The sequence below is a fragment of the Sminthopsis crassicaudata genome, chromosome 2 (assembly GCF_048593235.1).
Source record: "Sminthopsis crassicaudata isolate SCR6 chromosome 2, ASM4859323v1, whole genome shotgun sequence".
Classification (NCBI taxonomy): domain Eukaryota; kingdom Metazoa; phylum Chordata; class Mammalia; order Dasyuromorphia; family Dasyuridae; genus Sminthopsis; species Sminthopsis crassicaudata.
Window position 1 is genome coordinate 372,872,692 of NC_133618.1, and position 22,561 is coordinate 372,895,252.

The 22,561-nt window shown below is 33.9% G+C and overlaps 1 protein-coding gene across 12 annotated transcripts in view; it reads right to left on the reverse strand.

The window, feature by feature from the left end:
• PPP2R5C (protein phosphatase 2 regulatory subunit B'gamma) overlaps positions 1–22,561 on the reverse strand; it is a 228,043-nt gene that overhangs the window by 69,026 nt on the left and 136,456 nt on the right. For all 12 annotated transcript variants that reach the window (XR_012486607.1, XM_074291259.1, XM_074291250.1 and 9 more), the window contains 3 exons: positions 4,299–4,409; positions 2,761–2,853; positions 2,548–2,678 (listed from right to left, as the gene is read on the reverse strand). Coding sequence is in view for 11 of the 12 variants with exons in the window: in XM_074291259.1 (XP_074147360.1) it covers positions 2,548–2,678; positions 2,761–2,853; positions 4,299–4,409 (335 nt within the window). In the remaining variant the exon portion in view is untranslated. The remainder of the gene's footprint in view (positions 1–2,547; positions 2,679–2,760; positions 2,854–4,298; positions 4,410–22,561) is intronic.

Below are 22,561 nucleotides of genomic sequence, written 5' to 3' on the forward strand. Positions count from 1 at the left end.
TTTTCAGCTTTATCTTGCCCTCTTTCACCTCCTAGATCCCAAGCAGATTGCTGTCATCACATGTCAAAAACACATTCCCTCAACACTGCTTCCTGTTAAAATCATTCTTTTCTTTTATGGACTAGCTGAGGTGCCACTTTGTCCTCCCTCTTTGATACTCTTTCCCTCCACTTAGTTGAAAATATTTACTGAATTGAATTTAAATTTGTAACAGATTATAAATTTACTGAGGGAAAGGACTGAATCATGCTTATTTTTATACTCTCTCACAAGAGCCCAACATACTATTTGATATACAGCAAGCATGCTTACTGAACTAAGTTAATATAATTAGATATGAAGTCCCTCTCAGTTTCAATCTGTAATTCTGTAGTAAAACACTTAAAATTCATGGCATGATCTGTATTATCAGCTTATCTGTGTGAAATAGCTAACAAGGTATGAAATGAACTCCATCCCTCCTCAATACAAACACTCTGATTATGCTGAGCTTTTATCACTCTTCTCTGGAATTTAAGACTCTAGTCTTTTTTAAACATCAACTTTTACAGTATGTTTGCAAGTGAAACACCTAATTTTCTCTCTTACTCTATTGGAAATATATATATAAATCAATCCCTAAAAAAACCTTACTCTCAATTTGAAATGGAGAAACAGCTGAAGGACAATGCAATTTATCAAAAGAATAAAAATGTACGAGAAAAGAGAAATCTTATGAATACACAAAACCCAGAAATACATAAATGCTCCAAATTTGTGATCCATAGTTATAAAGATAAAAATTAGTTCTTAATAACACAGATTTAATATGGACTAATTAATTGAGACTTAATTCCAAGATCAAAGATTTAGTTAGAAGTGACCTCAGAAGTCATCTATTGCAGATCTCTCAATTTTATAGTGAGGAAACTGAAGTCTACATAGTTTAAGTGATTTGCCCAAATTTACAAGCACTAAGAAGCAGAACCTGGATTGAGGATCATTTTGCTCTGGGAAATACAAGTAATGTATTTTTATACACATAGTGATGCAATATGACTTGGTGAGTTGACTTAAGAATCTTATTGTGGGATCCTAGCTTTAGCTATGCCATGAATATAAAAACAATCATCATTAGTGCATATAAAATGAAAATATCCAGAAGCCTACATTACACATAGGCATTATGAAGAATAATTCAAAGATGTTTCATGGAACAAATGTGCAATTTACACATTTATCATGCTGTACAAGAAAGATCAGATCAAAAAGGGGGAAAAAAATGAGACAGGAAAAAAAAAAAGCAAGCAAACAAACAACAAAAATGGTGAAAATGCTATATTGTGATTCACACTCAGTTCCCATAGTTCTCCTTCTGGATGCAAATGGCTGTCTTCATCACTAGTCTATTGGAATTGGCCTCAATCACCTCACTGGTCAACTGTATATCTCATTCTCTGTAACATTCATTTTATGCTCTTAGCTCTGCCTTCTGGGTTCAAAGACAGTTTTTTAAATATTTGAAGACAGCTTTCATGTCCCTCAAATCTTTTCTTTAGGCTAAATATCCCTAGAGGCACTTCAATAGATCCTTACATGATATGAACTCAAGGCCCTTCCCCAGCTTTGGTCCTCTTCTCTAAAAATTTTCCAGCTTATCAACCATGGAATGCAAAACTTAACATAAGAATCTGATGTGGTTTGACCAAAATAGAATGCAGATGGACTTGTAATCCCTTATTTCTGGAAATCATGTCTTTTAAGATGCAATCCAACATTGCATTGCCTTTTTTTTACTACTATATGACACTACTGATTTATATGGAACTTGAAGTAAAATAAGCTCTCCAAATCTTCTGAAAAACCATTTATCCTTTGACATGATTAAGATTCACATAGGAGAAGATGGTACAAAGAAAGTATAGTGTGTGTTGGTAAATGGAATTTCCAAATGTAATACTACAGATTCAAATTGTTAATTTTTTGTCATTTGAAAAACAAAACAAAACAAAACACTTTATCAAAGTGAATGCTATATATTATCATGTAAATATAATAAAAACTTTTAAACTTTTTTTTTTCCTGCGTGACAAGGGAGTCCAAAGTTATTTTTCTTTTAAATGTTATAAAAAGAGAGAACTGATAATAGTATTTACTATGCTTTAAGGATCTATGATTTTATGGAGGTATTGGGGTATATACCCATTGAGGTATGGAGGTATTCCTAATACCAACCCTCAATACCCTCCTTCAACTTTGTCTTTGAAGATTAACGTGGCTAAGGAATTCATCATCTTGCAACCAACAATATGGTGACGAGACTCTGAAAAGTTAGTTCCACTGATATATAGTTAGTGTCCAGCTGCCATAGCTTATACTCCCACTTGAGAGGTTACTTAGGGTTATCTACAAGCCAAGAAAAAAAAGAGTATGAGAGGAAGCACAGGGACAGCAGTATAATGTTTGTTAATTGGGGTTATTAATCAGACACATAAAACAATGAGTATTAAATGTCACAATAAATACATATCACATAAAAAGGCTAAGAAAATGCAAGATCTAACTTACCTATAAAATATATTATTAATCTGCTTCCTGATGTAAGCTCTTAAGCCTAAGAATTTTCCATAGATTCTGTGAAGAGTAGTTTTAAGAAAATCTCTTTCCCGAGGATCTTCACTGTCAAAGAGCTCTAAAAGCTGAAAGAAGGAAAAGGGACACTTACTGAAAAAATCCTCAATGTAAATGAGTAGGTTTAAAATTTTAATGTAAAATTCTCACCTGCAATACAAACTTCTGATCAATATATTTCTTTGCTATATTAGGTTGGAAATCTGGAGATTCTAAAAATCTTAAGAAAAATTCATAAACAAGCTAGGGAAAAATGCAAACAGTAGCATTAGTTTGGGAGAAAGAACAGCAATAAAAAATACTATACATTTTAATTTTTTTTCCACTACATGTGTTTAATGAACTTAACTTTTACATAGCAACAATCAAAAATGTTCACCTGAAACAAAAAGCTAGTTTTCTAGAAAACAAATGCTAATTACATGTTTTAATATAACATAATTGCTAGAGCAAACAGAATTTCAGGTAGTATGCATATTGGACATGTTCTTTCTTAGAGGAAAATTTTTTTCCCATGGAATAAGATTTTTCATGTTAAATCCCCTCAACATTTACAAAGTTCTTTGATCCTCATATGAGTTGCTGTGGCCAAAAAGATCCATCACCTTGTAACCAATCTTATGGTGATAGAATGTTATTATTTTACTAATACTTAAATTTTGCTACTCAATATTAACAGTAGGGACCCAAGACTATCAACAAATAATGTCATGCTCAGTCTCCTAGTGTATGGCAAGTATCCTGGTTCTTGAAAGTGTTGCAATGAGAAGGCACATAGCCAAACACAAAGGAAATTCTGAGTTTTATAATCAGTTTGACCTGTCAAACTTAAGCTTGGCATATTTTCTCTATGGACCTAGTATCTAGCTGGAAAAGAACTAGAGCATACAGTCTGTCAATATAATATTTTTATACCTATGCATGTTTTACAAAGGAAAAAAAAACCCCACCTAACATTTTGATGTAAGAAACAACTTTTAACTATTTTATCACATTACTTTCTGGCTTGTTTCTTAAACCTGTCCTTTTCCTTTCTAAGGTTAGTCTCAATTCTCTCAAGCTATTCTCTGTTCCCCCATTCTTGCTTTAATGGGCATCTCTGACTCCCAATCACTTAGTATCAGTGGTTTGTTGGCAAATATTTAACAATTAGCTCTCAAAAAAGGGCATGTATGACATAAAAGTAAGTTCAATCTACATTATTAACATTTCCCCCATCAGTTTCTTAAGTCTAGATAAATTGATGAAACAATAAACTCCAATTTGTAGTATTTGGTATTTTCTTTCTTTTTCTTTTTCTTTTCTTTCTTTTTTTTTTTTTTTTTGGCTGAAACAGTTGGGGTTAAATGACTTGCTAGGAAGTCTTAAGTGTCTGAGGCCAAATTTGAACTCAGGTCCTCCTGAATGCAGGGCTGATACTCTATCCACTACGCCACCTAGCCGCCCCATTATTTGGTATTTTCTAAGTTGTAAATGATCACATTGAAAATTAACAACCAGGTCTCATGAACTTGTATGAACTGCTTCTAGCACACCATTACTTAGTGTTCTTAAAGAATCCATGCTGGCTCCTAAAGTAGGGGACAGAGAAGGGAAACCTTTTGCTTTTTAAAAATCTCACAGACCATGTCTAACAACCAACCTTTTCTTTCCCCTGATCCACAAGATGAAATCCTGTAGTTAAATACCTGTAAATGAGGCCAGGCTGCTTCTAGCGTTGGTTCATCTTCCTCTGGATCAAATTCTGCTCCCGTGGGATTGGATGATGGTGGTAATGTTCGAAACATATTAACTGCAAACTAAAATTCACATTTTTTTTTCACTATTAGCATGAAATAATTTTAAATGCTTACACAAAGTAGACACTTAATGTTTGCTGAAGTGAAAAATCTTTGGTAACATGAAGGGCGAATCTCATATTGTACACTTCAAGAAAAAAAAAGCTTTTATTCACCTTTCTTCTCTACTCCTACAGATTCAGAAGCAATATTTCCAGAAAAGAAAACACTGCAGCTTGTTTTAACTTTATTTGGCATAAAGTCCTTTATATAATCCTAGTGAAGTCACTTTCTAGGAACCTGGATAGATTTCTATTTTCCTGAGAATATTCCATGTTTCTCTCTTTCAGATTTTATTTATCAGTATTCTTTCCTTCTTATATTCTCCCCTCTATTCTCTCCTAAAGCTCCCTTAATTTTCACCTTTAAAAAAAATGTTAAAGATTAAAGTTCTCTGTACAGCATTCTTTAGGATAACTGTAGTTTGATGGCTCATACACTCAATATGAAAAATATTATCTCATAAAATAAAATAAGAAATATTGATAGGGAATTTAATGCTGTAGATGAATAAAGTGACTCTTTTTTAAAAGTTCAAAAAGTCACTACTACTCTTTTATACAAAACTGAAATATGGATCAGTCAAAAAGGAATTTAATTATGCTAACTCCAAGAGAACACACAAAAAGTACAAAACTAATAAGGGTAAATTAAAAATAACACTATAAAAGCACTATTATGAAAATAATAAGTGCAAAATTTCAGTTACTATGGAAAAATACAATAATAACGAATTAACTTTTTTCTTTCTCCTAATTTCAAATCTTAAAATATTCCCTCGTAGACAAAAAAATTTACCTTAAAAGTTATCAGACAACAGGATAAAAAAAACCCCAACATCCAACCTACAACTTTTTGTTGGTTTAAGCATCAAGGAATAAAAAGGAAAAAAAATTTAATCAAGCATGATTATAAAGAAGGTTGGAAAGAAAACGGTGAAAAGATAAAAGTTAGATAAGCTATTTTTCTGTTTGTCTTTTAAAACTAAGTAATATATTTTGATACTTTTAGAGATTTGATTTTCATTGGTATGGTTATTGATTACATCAATATGTTATAAGTCTTACTCATTGTAATGCAGCGGGGGAAAGGATGGATAAATGTATTTAAAATCAAGAGAACAATGGATTATACAAGAAGTGAATCCTCCCTCCCTTCCCACAGTGGATCTTATTGAGCTTTGTATGTACTTCAGCACTTGGCACAGTATGACTTTTAAGTATTTCTAAAGATCTAAAGGTTCCTCTTAACAATGCAGGTGACAGACAGCCCTTTTCTACCTCAGGAGAAAGGCTTCATGAATTTCTAACTTTTTCATGGCTAGCTTCTCCAGACTTAGGCTAATTCTCTGGATGACAAACTTATTAATGGATCTAATAAAAGCCTTTCCAGGTTTGTAGGACCTCTAAATACTTGTACTCTGTTCACACCTTCAAAAACCCAAGACTACCTTCTATGATACTCTAAAGCCCGGGAGTGGGATTTGTGTGTAAGATTAAGTACCATAACCTGTGACAATCCCCCTACTACCTGTGGAATGAAGCTTAAACTCTCATTTGGCTTTTATAGAGTTTCAGAACGTGGCTCAATTTCATTAACTCAAACTTATTTTTCCTCAACAACTGAAGAGTCTTCAGTAAATCTGTACTCCATTAAGTCCAGGACACAGAATGTTTATTCTTAGAATTATAAAGGTCTTACAAGCCATCCAGCTAAATTTCTTTCAAGCCAGGAATAATTCCTACAAAATTCTTAATAGTTTCATTCAAATTCAGATTGACATCTATCAATAGTCACAATCTGGTGCCTATTTATTTTTCCAGACTGATTTCACATTAATCTTTCTTGAATATTCATTTTAAGCAAACTAAGTTCCTTAGTAAGATCTGGTTATAGCAGCTGATCTTCCACCTCTATCTTTGTGCAGAAGTCATCTCCCATATCCAGAATCTTTTCATCTCCTAAACTGAGAATCACTGGGTCCCTTTAAAGCTTAGCTAGATTGCCAACTTCTTCAAAAGGCCTTTCTTGATTCCCTTATCCCAAACCATCAAAATGAATAAGGTATTGATCTGTTTACATGTAATTTCCCCCAAAAGAATGTAAGCTCCTTGATTGTTTCTGCTTTTGTCTCCCTGGCACCTGGCTTAGTATTTGGTACTTAGGAGGCATTTAATAAAGGCTGGTTGAATTGAATAAATAGGAAGCTCATTATCTTATAAGATAGCCTATTCGATTGTCAGTCAACTCTAATAGTTAAAAGTTCTCTTGAAAAGAAACCTGATTTCCTGTAGTTTCTAAGCAATACAAAATGTGTTTATTAACCCTTATTTATATCATAATTAAAGCAGTGAGGATGATGAAAAATCTGGAAATCCTATAATACAATGAGGGATTAAGGAAAGAGCATATACTTAACCTAGAGATGACTTAGATATGCTAATAATCTGCAAGTACTGAAAGGGTTATAATGTAGTGTAATCATAGCAGGGTACATTGGACCTATTATTTCCCTTGGTCTAGACATTAGGAGTCTTTCAATTCAGATTAAAGCTGTATTTGCCATTTTAGCTTGTGGTCAAGATACTGTCTTTTTCATGTAAGTTCACCCATATTTGTACAATATGATTTTTTAAAACGAATGAAGGATATTGGTTTCCACTAAATTTCATTTTGTTATTTTCACTACACAATTCTGAACTTTGATCTGCTATCTAATATATTAGCTATTTGCCCTTCTATTCCTTTACATTACATGACATTTTAACCACATTATTTTTTTTAAATATAAGTAATAGCTTTTTATTTTCAAAATACATACAAAAATAGTTTTCAATATTCGCCCTTGCAAAACCTTATGTTACAAATTTTTCTTCCTTTTTTTCCCCACCCTTTTCCCTTAGACAGAAATTAATTCAATATATGTTAAACATGTGCAATTCTTCTACACATATTTCCACATTTATCACCTGCATTATCTTTTTAAACTAAACTATAATTTCCTAAAGGGCAGGCATTTTCATATTTTCCAGAGTGCTGAGTGAAATTCTCATAATATAGTAAGAACTCATATATTTGATAATTTTAAAAAATAGACAATTTAACAAAAAACTTGTTAATGGCATGAAAATGATAATATAAAAAGTGAAAGGAAAAAGAGAATCCACTAAAAATAGTTGCATTTATTTACATGAACATCTAGTGCTCATTAGTGAAAAAGGATGAATAATATACAAAAGGCTAATAATCTCTGAAGAGTCAGTGGCAAACAGTATAAAACCTCAAATAACCCTTCAATTTTGATTTCTGACAGAATATTTTTTACATGAAAAACTTCTGGGGATAACAAACTTGTCAAAAGAAATGAACATATAAAGTTTGTAGTACTAATGTAAATTTATTTACTGACAATTACATACTATGACATCAAATATTTTCAATTTCTAAAAATAATATACAATTTACTCTCTTCAATTGATTAAGAAAGAAAAGTAAAGCAAAATTTTTTATAACTGCTAAAGACTCATTTAGGGGCAGCTAGGTGGCGCAGTGGATAGAGAACCAGCCTTGAATTCAGGAGGACCTGAGTTCAAATCTGGTTTCAGACACTAGCTGTGTGACCTTGGGCAAGTCACTTAATCCCAGCCTCAGGGGGGAAAAAAAAAAAAAAAAAAGAAGACTCATTTGGATTAAAACAATAAGGCTTGTGTCACAAAGGGAGAAGTGTGTTAGTAAATCTATAACAACCGGAAGATCTTAGGATTCAGTTCAAGATCCCATATAATCTATATAGTCATATGTATGACAAGTCAAAACTTTTCTGGATTTTACATTTATTCATTCTTTTGGTAGTGATTATGGTAGTGATTATTTTTCATGATTTCTTTTCTCTCTCTTCCTGTCTCCCTTTCTCCCTCTCTCGCACTTTCCCCCTCCCCCCCCTCTCTCTTTCATATAACTCACCTTACAAAATATCTCTCTCTCTTCCTAACTGGGACTTAATTGAAGTCAAAGAATTTTGAAGTTCTCTAAAAACTATTTGTAGGTGACATCACATTAACTACACTGAGCTCTATAATACTACAAAGTCTTCTCAGAGAAATTTACAGTCATGAAAACAGTCTATCTAATAATCATTGATAAAGAAAAATTAAAAATGGATGCAAAAGACATCCTACTCAGCAATCAATGAAATCTGTCTAATTGGACAACCAATCTATATAGACATTGTGAGCTGAAGCTACAATTAAGAACAACAGGTTGGAATGCATTTGAGAAATTTTTCAATGCTTTTAGTGATCTTATATTTTCTGCATAAGAGATGAAAGAAAAGAATGAATCCTGGAACCAGGAAGAAAGGAAAGAACTAAAGGTCTCTTCCCATCTTCTACACTCTACTATCCCTCTCATGGGAGGAGGTGGTGATGGTAATAGTGATGGTGGGAGGGAGAAGAAATGGGATAACAAAAAGAAACAATATAAAAAAGAAATAGAAGAAATAGTACTGCTGGAAAGCACTACAAATATAAGGAGGAAAATGAATTATAGTGGAAACATAATTTTGGACTGACTTAAAAAAACAGAAATCTATTCTTGTTAGCTGTTGCATGGAAATGGGAGTGATGTTTTACCTCTGGTCTTAGCAGAATGCCTTGTTTGATGTTTGTATTAAATATATACGTAATAAATTTATTTCAACTATAAAATGAGGGGTTACAGTAAACAGCTTCTAGAATATAAAGGGCTAGAACTGAGCAAATGCACTTGGATAATGGAGCATGTGAGACTAATTGCCAATTGGACAATTCTCTATTAACATGTTTGAAGGATGACCCTCCCCAACTATTCTGTGCTGGCTGAATCGGTAGGTGTGGACAAAGAAGGGCAAGTGACATGAGTGGGTGGAGTAGGAGGAGGAAATAGATTCATTGTCCTGGTAGTGGAGAGAGGGGAAGGAGGTGTGGAGATTGCTAGATCTAATCCCCTGACCATGACGGCAAAAGACCAAGAATAAAGGCTTTTAATTATCCCGACTCTGGCTGATTCTAAGAGATCCAGGGTCCTTTCATTCCTATATTGGAGAAAAACCACCAAATCATGCTGAATAGGTCCACTACCAATTTTTACTTTCAAATGGGTCCTCACTGTGGCAATTTAATTCTTTTATACCTCCTATAAATTCACTATGACACTCACCATAGTTCCTTTCCCCATACTTCTTCATTCTTCCTCCAACCTCCCATGGCTCCTCTTCAGCCTAGCCTCAATTCAAAGAAAAAACTGATACCATTCATTTGCTGAAAGCTCTCTCTTTTCCCTTTTCTCCCTATTCCACATTAGTCAGCTGCTTCCCACTATTATTTCCTTCACTCTTGTCTCCCATTAAAAGATGGACTTTTTCCTTGCCAAAGAACTGTATGTATACAAATGATTTAATTTTTCTCATTTTCTCCTGCAGACTGTCCCTTCTTATCCTCCATACTAATTTTCAATCATTCACTGGCCTAGTAGTTGCTTCTGTACTGCCTACAAAACACATCCAGGTAACCCTACCCTCAATAAGCTCTCCTTTGATCTACCCATTCCCACTATCTATTGCTCCTTATTTCTTCTTTCTTTTGTGATTAAACATTAAGAGAAGTCTATCTACATTGGGTGTCTCTCTTCTTCTCACTCTTTTTCGCTCTTCATTTTGCTTTCAAATAATGAACTGAAACTGTTGGGTGGCTCTCTTCTTTCTAGATTTTTAATGATACTACTCTCTTTTGGACAACTGTACTTTGAGCTCATTTTTATGTATGCTTTGGAATTTACAAAACATTTTCATCACATCACCTCATTTGAATTTCTCAACAACTCTTTAAGGTAGGTAGTACAAATATTAACATTCACAGTTTACAGGTAAAATTGAGTGATCTGTCCAAGGTATTACAGTTAGTAGGTAAGTAGAGCCAATATTGAATCCCAAGTCCAGGGCTCTTTTTCTCAGAAGATGTGCCTGTTTGAAAATCTAGAAGTCTAGGGTTCTGCTTCACTCCTAGATTTACCATACTCACACAAACTTTTCTTTTCTATCTTGTTTGCTGGTTTTGATTTCATGCTGTCTGGACATTCAATATATATCAAATCCTTCTGCCTTAATCGATCAATAAACATTTACTAAGTGCCTACTATGTGTTAGACACTATGCTAAATGTCCACTTCTGATTTCCCTTGTCCAACTCTGTTGCTTAAGAATATTTTCTGTTAAAAGTTTCCAGGAACCAATTTCAAGTTTTTAAATTAAATATTCTAAAATGAAAATAAAAATAATACATGACCTAAGAAATCTTCCCATTTTAAATAACTAAATTGTCAAGTCTTTTAAAATTTTATACTGAACAGTTAACTGAGATCCATATTCTGCTTCTATTGACTCTATAGGTGAAGCCTACACAAAATCATATACTTTTCTGCTAGTTATTTGATACCAAAAGAACTAAAGTTTTAGAATATTTCAGTTTTATTAACTGTAGAAGTATGGAATGCTTTCATCAAAGTTATAAATGATTTCTCATTTGCCCAGTCTAATGGTCTCATTCTGCATAACATGCTGGTCATTTTCTCGTTTGAAATATTCTCTCCTCTCACTTTGTTTTCTTTCTTTCCTTTTTAAAAATCACACTCCTTTCGCTTCTGGCTCCCCCCATCAAATCTTGCTTGGGTATGACATGGGTGAAAATCCAGCAAAAGAGACTGATGCTGGATTTTTATCCATGTCACACCCAATCTAACTCTTCCTCTAGGTCCTATCCTAGGTCCTCTTCTCTTTTGTTTCTATATTCTAATCTCTATGTAAATGACTCCCCAGGTCTACATATTCAGCTTTAGTCTTTCTCTTGAGCACCAGTTCCACATCATCAATTGTCTGTTGAATATTTCAAACAGCATTCCTTGTAGGCACTTCAAACTTTGTAGTCCAAAAAGAATTCACTGTCTTTTTTCTTTGGCAGCACCATCACTTTCCCAGTCACTCTGATTTTCACCCTTTACCATTCCTTGCTCTCACTCACTCATTATACATACTCATACAATACCCCTTCTCTTCCAGGTCTCTCTCCTCACTAACATACCTATGCCCTAATTCACAGCCTATATAATTCTAGCCTATAGTATTGTTAATCGCCCTCTAATCTGCCTCAGATGTTCCCTGACTCCATATAACTTGCCAGAGTGCTTTTCCTGAAGCCTCTGTTGTCTACTCCTAATCAGCAAAGTCCAAAGCCTCCTTCAAAATTTTTAAATTTTTCTATGTGGCATTTAAAGGTTTTCACAACCTACCCTCTTTCTATTTTTCCAATTTTTAAAAACATTACTCCTCTACATTTAAAAACATTACTCCATCTATGTTAGCCTTCCTAATGCTTCTCATCTAAGATGCTATATATCTTTTGGCCACTGGCTACCTCTAGACCTCTTAAAATCCCTGGCTACATTTAAGACGCACAGCAAGCACCACCTTTGGCAAGACTACTTTTCCAGCCTCATTAGTTGTGTAGTTCCTTCCCTCTAGGGTTACCTTCCATCTAGTTTGTATCTTGTAAGTACTTACTTATGTATGTGTAGTCCACTCCATTAACTCAGTCACCTGCTCAGCCAACAAAACTGCCGAAGGCAGCCTGAGCCAGATGAAAAGGTAATTGGGAAATATTTATTTTAAAAAACAATACAATGTAGATAATATTTGTGGCTTTTAAAAGTAAATATGTGGCCCTGTTTCTATATGAGTTTGATACTTCTGGTCTACTCTATTAGAATGTAAGCTCCTTATGGTTTTTTCCTTCTAATCTTAGCATTTATAGTCCCCACATTATTCTTTCTTATTATAAACTAATTAGAACTCTGTTGTAGAGCTTTTTTTGGGGGGTGGGGGTGGGGGTGGGGTGGGGAGGGATATAGAGCAAGAGAAAGAAAATGAAAGTTAGGAAATTTTATCATATCTCCAAATTTTGCTTAGAAAGGTACCAGACTCTTTCTATTCAGCAAGTAGTATTATAGTAATTCCCTCTTGCCTTCCCAAATAGTCTGCCGGGGCAGCTAGGCAGTGTAATAGAGCACACCAGCCCTGAAGTCAGGAGGACCTGAGTTCAAATTTGGTCTCAGACACTTAATAGGTCCTAGCTATGTGATTCTGGGCAAGTCACTTAACCCCAAATGCTTCAGCAAAAATTAATAAATTTTAAAAAATTATATGAAAAAATAGTCTGCTTTCCAGGCTCCAAATTCATGTTTGTAGAATGAAGGAATGTAATTATATATAAAGCTTCTTCTTTCATATGTTAACACAATCCAACAAACACAAAATGAGATCATTTAAGCCCAGTATTTTGTATTTCTTCAGGTAACTTTTATCTCCAACATGATACACTGTGGCTTCCTTAAAGGCAAGTAAGTTGCTAGAATCTCAGACCAAGGCCTGGCACTATTAGACCAGAACCCCAGACACCATGTTGAAGACTTATTAGAGCCTCAAGTACTAGGACTTTAATATTAAAGATCTGATTCCAAATTTGGTGCTTTTCCTCCTCCTCTTCTCTTTGTAGCTATAGGCAGATAGGCGATTGTAGTGGTTAGATCCCAAGGTCTGGAATCAGGAAAACCTGAATTCTAATCTTGCCCTAGAAATATACTAGTTATGTGACTCTGGGAAAGTCATATAACCAGTCTGCTTCAAGTTCCTTGTTTATAAAATGGAAATAATAATAACATCTATGATGATAAAAATGAGATATCAAGTACTTTGTAAACTTAAAGTCCTACATAAATGCTAGTTATTATTATTATCATCATCATTATTGTTTTTATTACTGAACTGAAATCAATAACTATGGTCTGAAGCCTCTCTCTCCTCTCAGGAATATCCATATCAACGTGGCCCTACATTTTTGACAGAAAAGTAGAGGTAAAACAAACAATCCCAAAACTTTGAAATTTCTTCTTCCTCTTACAATATCTTAACAGTTATCAAGTCTACAGCCAAATCTATTAGTTGTTCCCCAAATCTGACACTCCATCTTCTGTCTTTGTGCATTTCCACTGCTCCTCCTCTATCCTTGTCTTCCTTTAAAACTCAGCTCATTCCATCTTTGGGAAATGTTCCCTAATTGCTCAAATTTGTTAGTGGCTCTATCATTGTCACAAAGGTATCATTCCTGGTACCATATTTTTAGTTGTGTATCCCTCAAGAGAATGTAGGCTTTTGAAGAAAGGAGTGTTTTTATTTTTGAATTCTTATTGTGTAGCACACAATAGGGCCTTAATAAATGTTGAAATATGATTTAACAGGAATCTAGATCTGGAAGGCTATCTTTACAGGCCATCTACACCTCACTTCCTCATGTCATAGATAAGGAAACTGAAATGCAAAGGTTGAATAACTTGTCCATGGCTTTTTAATTCAGAGCCACTATATTTTGAACTCTTACCCACTCACTGATGCCTAGGAGTGGCATTGTTTTTAACCACATATAGAATATTCTTTCGGGGCAGCTAGGTGGCGCAGTGGATAGAGTACCAGCCTTGAATTCAGGAGGACTGGAGTTCAAATCTGGTCTCAGACACTTAATACTTCCTAGCTGTGTGACCCTGGGCAAGTCACTTAACCCTAGCCTCAGGGGGTGGGGGGAAGAATATTCTTTCAAACATAGCAAACCTCAGCAGAGTAGTAGTTAAAACTAATATCTGGAAAATAGTTTATAGTGACCATGAAAAAAACAGTATAGAAATTGAAGAAGTTCTCTTGTTTTTACAGAGTTCAGCATTAATATAATAGTACTATGCAGTGAATGTGACTAAAGAAAAAAGAGAGTAAGAGCTGATTATATTATAAATTTAAATTTTTATATAAATATATATAATATTTATATAATCAACATTAATATAAAGAAATAAAATTTTATTTGTAAATAAATTAATAATTATATTTATATGTAATAAATATCAATAATCAATATATATATATACATATATAAATTTAAATAATTCATAATGACTCAAAAATTACTGCCATGACCATAATTTCTTATCTTATTTTGAAACAAAATATCCCTTTCTTCAATCCTCACACTTCAAAACTCTCCCTACCCTTTGAAATAATACTTTCCACTGCAAATATCAAAAAATAAAAATAGATAATTGAAAGGTTTCAATATTAATACTTAAGTGACAATAGAACAATTATCCTGGGAATTTCAAATGTGGAAATCTCTCAAGGAACGGCCCAATAAACAAATTTTCTTTACTAGGAATAGTCGAGTTTAATCTTAAGAATAAATGAGAAAAAAACCTGTAGACCAGTATTTGATAACACAGAAAGTTTACATGAGTGGCTAGAAACTAGAAAATAAATGGATGCCCATCAATTGGAGAATGGTTGGGTAAATGATGGTATATGAATGCTATGGAATATTATTGTTCTGTAAGAAAGGACCAGCAGGAGAGACTTACATGAACTGATGCTGAATGAAATGAGCAGAACCAGAAGATCATTATATACTTCAACAACGATACTATATGAGGATGTATTCTGATAGAAATGGATATCTTCAACAAAGAGAAGATCTAATTCAGTTCCAATTGATCAATGATGAACAGAATCAGCTACACCCAGAGAAGGTACACTGGGAAATGATTGTAAATTGTTTGCACTTTTGTTTTTCTTCCCAGATTATTTTTACCTTCTCAATCCAATTCTTCCTATGCAACAAGAAATTCTGTTCTACACACTTATATTGTATCTAGGATATACTGTAACACATTTAACATGTATGAGACTGCCTGCCATTTAGGGGAGGGGGTGAAGGGAAGGAGGGAAAATTTGGAATAGATGTGAGTGCAAGGGATAATGTTGTAAAAAAATTACCTATGCATATGTACTATCAAAAAAAAAGTTATAATTATAAAATTAATAAAAAATAAATTTAAAAAAAAAGTATCTACTAAAAGCCAGGTACTGTGAAGATTCAAAGATGAAAAAAGAATCTCAGTTCTCAAGAAACTACTAAAGAACCAACAGTCTAATGAGCGAAATGTTTTGTAAACAAAAGTCTACAAAGATGGCATATACAGAATAAATTAAATATAAGTGCAGAAGGAAAGTGGTAGCTTTGCAGGAATAAGGAAGAATTTATCTCAGAGGGTGGAATTTTAGTTGAGACTTGAAAAACCTTAGGGAGGCAGGAGATGGGAAAAAGGAAGGAGAGAATCTCAGGCATGAGGGTAAATTGGTAAAACATGCACAGGGGTAGAATAATAAGGAGGCCAATTTCACAGAATACTGGAGGTGAAATAGAGGAGATAAAAAGACTGGAAAGATAGGAGAGATCAGATTAAGGACTTTGACAGAAAATAATAGATTTTAATCAAGGATTCTCTAGAGTTTCTTGAATAAAGGTATAAAAAGGGATAGCCTTATGGTTTAATTAAAGGTCTCAAAATAGTATATCTGTATCAAAGGGTCACAGCTTGGTAATTGGGGGACATAGTTGATTAAAAATAGTACTACTATTATTTCTACCATTATTGCTATTACTTCTATTACTACCACCACTTAATATACTTATATAATTAATAGAGTTAAAATAATATAATAGTGTGTTATAATGTATTATAATAAATTAGCATAGTGATAATAAAAACAAAAATTATAATATATTAAATTATGTGATTATATAAAATATATTTCATTTTTATATTGTATTCTTATATTGTTGTTATAAACTATTCATAAAGTTGCCAAACTTTGGGAAAAAAAAAAGTTTACATGACTAGAATCCTATTTCTTATACAATTATTCTGCTATACTACACTGCTTAAGTAAATAATCAATACTTGTGTTAAGCTTATACTCATGCAAAATTATATGGCAGTATGAGTTTCATAATTAAGAACACAGGTTAAATAATTTTTCTGGATCACTGTCAAAAGTTAGTAATAAAACCTGTAGTTAAGTGGAAGATGCCTATATTCTGGTTGCTATGTCATGTTCAATGACACTTTCATAAAACTCTTATTAAGAACCTAGTATATATAAGACCATGCAAGGGCTAAGGGACAAACAATAATCACTAATACAATTTGCCTGATGGAACTGAAGTAGGATTAGACATGTACAAAAAACATATAGAAAACAGAACATTTAGAGTTTATGGAATAGACAATAATGTGTACATTATAGAATTTTAAGAGGCCATCTAGTCCAGGTCCCTTCCTTTTATAAATGAAGAAACTGAGATCAGGTAAAATGAAGGAGCTGATCTCATTTCATGTAGTGAAGAGTAAGTGAGTAGTGGAATTAGAGAACAACCAAAGATTTCTAACAACATTTTCTACTACAACACACTTGCCTTAGAAACTGTAGTACAATCTAGAGAGGGAAAATACCATAATGGAAAAAGTAAGGAATATGAGGTTAGAGCATTTCAACAGGAAGCTAGCATTCACTGAGTGCCTACTATATGCTAGGCTTCTGCTAAATGGTGCTGTTACCAAAAGAAAAAAAAAAAGGCAAAAAGACAGTGCCTATTCTTGAGAAGTTCATATTTTAATGGGGGAAAAGAACATGGAAACAACTATGGACAAAACAGGCTATAAACAGAATAAACTGGAAAAATCTCAGAGGCGGCACTAAGATTCATGATGTCTGGGAAAGTCTTGCAAAAGATGAGATTTTGGCTAAACCTTGAAACAAAGTCAGGGAGCTGAGGACGAAGAGGATTCTAGGCAGGGTATCTTGTATGGGAGGCAGCCAATGACACTGGATTGCAGAGGAGGTGGAAAGGAGTAAGGTATAAAAAGTAGGTTCCAATCTGACCTCTGATACATAACTAGCTGTGTGAACAGGGGCAAGTTATTTAACTCTTCGGAGTTAGTTACACATGATGTGTAAAATGGGTATGATATACTTGTATCATCTATTTCAAAGAAGTTGTTAGGATGAAATGGGCTAATGTAGTATGCAAAGTGTTTTGCTAATCTTAAAGCACTATAAAAGTCAGTTTTCTATATCATTTCAATTTTAGTGACCCACATGTGCAAAAATGTTTGTGGCAGCCCTTTTTGTAGTGTCAAGAAACTGGAAACTAGTGTGCCCATCAGTTGGAGAATGGCTGAATAAGTTATGATATATGAATGTTATGGAATATTATTGTTCTGTAAGAAATGAGCAGCTGGATGATTTCAGAAAGGCCTGGAGAGACTTACATATACTGATGTTAAATGAAGTGAGTTAGAACCAAGTGAACATTGTACATAGCAATAAGATTGTGTGATTATGTGATTATCAACTCTAATGGATGTGGTTCTTTTCAACAATGAGGTGATTCAGGCCAATTCCAATGGACTTGGGATAAAGAGAACCATCTGCATCCAGAAAGAAAACTATGGAGACTGAATGTGGACCATAACATAGTATTTTCACCTTTTTTGTTGTTGTTTGCATTCTTTTCCCCCCCTTTTCTCTCATTTTTTTTCCTTTTTGATCTGATTTTTCCTGTGCAGCATGATATCTGTGGAAATATGTTTAGAAGAATTGCATATGCTTAACATATATTGGATTTCTTGTTGTCTAGGGGAGAGGGGAGGTGGAAGGAAGGGAGAAAAACCTGGAATAGAGTTTTCCAAGGGTGAATGTTGAAAACTATCTTTGCATCTATTTTGAAGATTAAAAGCTATTATTAAAAATTCAAAAATTAATAACCAAGACAATGCTTTGTTACAAATTAAAAGAATAGAAAGAACAGTATGAATTAGAAAGTTTTCATGAAAAGAAAGGGAGGAGTATTCCATGAGGGAAAAGTATTCTCAAAGATGATCATATGAGTAGGAAAAGATTCAACAACTGAGGGTTCAGGTCAGACTTTATCATGGAGCACACTCATGTAAAGGAGGAGGAAGTATTAATGTATTCCAGAAATGGGGGATACTGTGTATAAATAATACATGGAGAAGGCTAATGAAACAATTAATTTGATGACTATTCATATTAATTAATGCTAATTAATATTAACAGCTATTAATAGTTAACAGCCAGGTTTGGTTAGAAGGGAGAGTGTTCAAAAGAGAATAACAGAAGAATAGGCTGCAATTTTATTGCAGAGGGCATTCAGGTTGAGGAGTTAGTATTTACTTTTGAGGTGATGGGGAAGATTAGGGCAATGGCATGATTAGACCTGTATTTTAGAAACATATGCAACTGTGAAAGAGATGGATTAGAAAAGTGAAAAACTAGAAATAGTCTTATTAGAATGCTATTAAGAGCAGTCTAGATAAGAAGTGATGAAAATCTGTAGTGGGATGATGACCCCCTAAGTGAATGAAGAGATGGTTTTGATTATGAGTTATGAAGCTAGAATGAATGAGACTCACTTAACATGGGGTGAGGGAGAAAAGTCAAGGACACATGTTCTGGGTTTCTGGGATACAATCTTTTTTTAGATGTTTTGAGTTTGAGATGCCTGTGAAACATATTGTAAATGAGAAACTATATTTTAGGAGAGATTAGGGCTGAATTTATAAATTTGGAAGTTTATATCATTAAGAAAGTATTAAGATCCAGGAGAGTTGATTTCACTGTAATGGAGTTACTAAGAAGGAGGTGGTTTAGTACTGAATCTTGATAGAGTTCTGAACCAGCACAGGATTCTACAACAAGAATGGTCAGATATATAGAAATACCAGAAGAAAGTATTATCATCAAAGCCAAGAAAAGTGAATACTCTAAGAGGACCTGTTAAAGAAGAATGTTAGCGTGTAAGAATGTTAATAGCCATAGAAGTTTAAGGATGAAATTTAAGAAATTGAGAACTAAGGAAATTTTAGCAAACTGCATTCTTATTTCACTTAGTTATCAGCATTTGAGAGAAAATTTCCACAATAAACAAAACATGTCAATTTATTTAAATTCAATAGAATAAAATATGGACACACAAAAAAAGACAATGGATTTGGAATCAAAAGTCATGAATCTGAATATTGGCTCTGACATTTACTATGTGATTTTAGGCAAATTCCTTTTTCTCTGTGAGCTTTAGTTTTCTTATCTGTAAAATAAAAGAATTAGGCTAGATGATACTTAAACACTCTCCTATCATGAAAAAGTCTGGGTAACTATTGAAATATGAATCATTATAGCAACTAATATTTCTCCAAGTGTATTAAGGCTTACACCACTTTCCTAAAACACTGTAAGGGTTAATATAAATTGTGCCTTAAAATATCACTTCTGCTTACAGATGAGAAAATAGAGGTTCAGAAAAGTTACTTTATCCAAACTCATGTAGCCATTAAATGGCAGGAATAGATCTCCTAATTTTGGGTTCAGTGTATTTTTAGCTATACTAAGGCAATTGAAATTTATACTCAGAGATTAAACAAAAGATAACCAAACACCTTTTTTCCCCCGACCCACTATGGAGGCTAATATAGATAAGACATAATTCCCCCCTCCCCCCCGTCCAGTTTTCCCACTTATCTTCTTTGATCTGCTGAAGGAGAATAAATTATTCCTTATTTCAAAGGAAAAACGTTAGAATTACGGAATCTGCAGGGCTTCGAATACTTCAGACAAAGTCATTATATGTTAAATATTGAAGAATATACTGCCACCTTTCTAACTTTAGCATGGCAACTAAAAGTAAACATCACTGGCAATTTTCCAAGCTTGGAAAGCATTTCAAGTGAAGCTGACTTAGAATCTAGAAGAGAAGATTACGTACATTTGATAAACATAAGGGTCGTTTTGATGCCCAGAGTTTCATTTGTATGGGTTTAACATATTCTTTTCCACAAATTATTTAGATGATAAAACACTAATCTGAATAAGTAAGGCAGTGAGACGAGAATGTCCCTCACTTCTTTTAGGATAGATGTTGTTGTCTGACCTCTGTTCTTGAAGAGAACCATGACATCAGGGAGATGATGTCGTGACTTGCAAGTGAATTGGATTTATGTGAGACAGAGCTATGCAAAATAACCAGCCTCACTCTTTCTTTTGGAGCCATCTGGGTCCAATGGCAAGATATAGATCAGAACCAAAGTTGGCCTCATTTTATGATGGTTATTCACAAAGGAATATTCCACTTTATTAGGATCCTTACAAAGTGCAAGATTGGTACTTAACAATTCTCTACTTCAGAGTTCACACCTTTAAAAGAGTTCACTCATTGGTTCCTTAAGGAGTTCCCACAAGTCACAACCCACATTCTCTGGGAGGATATAAGGAGCCAACATTGATTGGGGTCAGTGAGTCTGGAGTGAGTCAAGGGGAGAACTTCAGGGAAGCTGGAGGAGATTCAGAGAGTCAGATTCAGTGGATTCACAAGTCTAAAAGAAAAGCCTGCTCATGGACTTCCGGGAGATTCACAACTAGGATTGAATTCTAGGAAACCCACAATCCCACACTCTTGGGAGGCAGAGTCTGATTTATTCCCACGTCTACCTTCATGCTGGCTGGAGGCTTTGGTTTCAGAGGGAGCTAGAGACTGAAGCTGGCTGGAGACATTCTGACAGGAAAAGATTCAAGACTTTGAAGGACACAATAAAGGATCCAGACTTTAACTCCTGCATTTTGGGATTATTGAACTGAAACTAAAACTAAGGCTGGCTCCAGAAGCTCCCCAAGAGATCTGCTCCCAGAGAACGATCGCAATTTAGAGACAACAGAGCATCATACCACTTCTTCCTTTTTGAAAGGGAACAAGCTCCAATCTTATCTTCTGTTCCTTTTCTCTTTATTATCCTCTCTCCTTAAAGTATCAGAGATGTAAGAAGGATTTATTCAGAAAATTACACAAATCCCCCTTATTTCATATTTAGGCTCTAGGAAGAACTAAAAATCAGATTTCAGCAGGAAAGATTTAGAAAAAAGTCATCTACTTTTCTGTAGATGTAGATTACTGAAGCCTTCATTAATACATTCTAATAATGAACTCTACCAGGATGTCTCTCTCTCTCTCTCTCTCTTTTTTTAAAGGGATGTAGTTAGTTTAAATGAGTAAACAAAGTTGACACAATATCTCTGAAATAAAAAGAAAATCTCTGAATCTAACAAAAAGGAGGGCTATTAAATATATACTACAATCCTACTTTTTTTTTTTTTTTTTTTAAAATCACAGTGTTACGTATGTTGGTTTAATTTTACAAGTCGCTTGGACATTTAGATGAGGATGACTTCAGTGCTGGAGGCTGATTTTTATATTTCCAGTACTTAGCCCAATGCATAGAATATAGTAAGGACTAATACTTACTGGTAAATCAGTGGATTGATTGGAGAAGCATGAAGGAAGAAGAAAGGCGACAAGCTCAGAAGATCTAGCTTCAGCAAGTCAATGACTGATTCCAAATCACAAAGAAGGTACTTTTCAGGTACCAGAATATTTTCCCACACCGGGAAAATGGCACATCATAGCAGCTAACAGAGCCATTAAGTGTTCTAATTAAAATTTTCTCACATACATCACCTGGATCATGGAAAACAGATTTGCTAAACTTTTTTTTTTTTTTTAATCAGGGGTGCAGCTAGACACTAAAGCTATACTGTTTTTTTTTAAATGGGAATCCTGAGGGCTTTAAATTTAAATAAATCAATAAGTTTTGAGGATGTTTGTTTTGTTGCAATGGCTTTAATTATAAATACTTTTGTTTTCTTATTTTTACATTTTTAATTTTTACCTCCACTTGGGTTTTGGTACAAAAATAGAGTAAAAGCAAGCAAAAGGTTAAAAGATTTAGACTATTTTATATCATCTCTGCTGATAAAATGATCATCCATTGACTGTATTTATACATTACCAAATGTAATTCCAATGACCAATTCTAGATCATAAATTAGCCAACTTTTCATTCATTGGATCTACTTCAAACTCATTTTCCATGGTTCTCTGTATTGATAATACATTATACACCATGAACAGTGAATCAAAGTAGGTTACTTTGTGTGTGTATTTTTCTCTTCATGGAAATTCCTTGATTATAAAACCAGTTTAAAGATAAACTTGGCTAGTGTTTCTTATCATCCCATCTACTTTTAAAATTCTATGACTCTTTTGCTATGTGGAAAGGCAGTGCACTCAGTACAA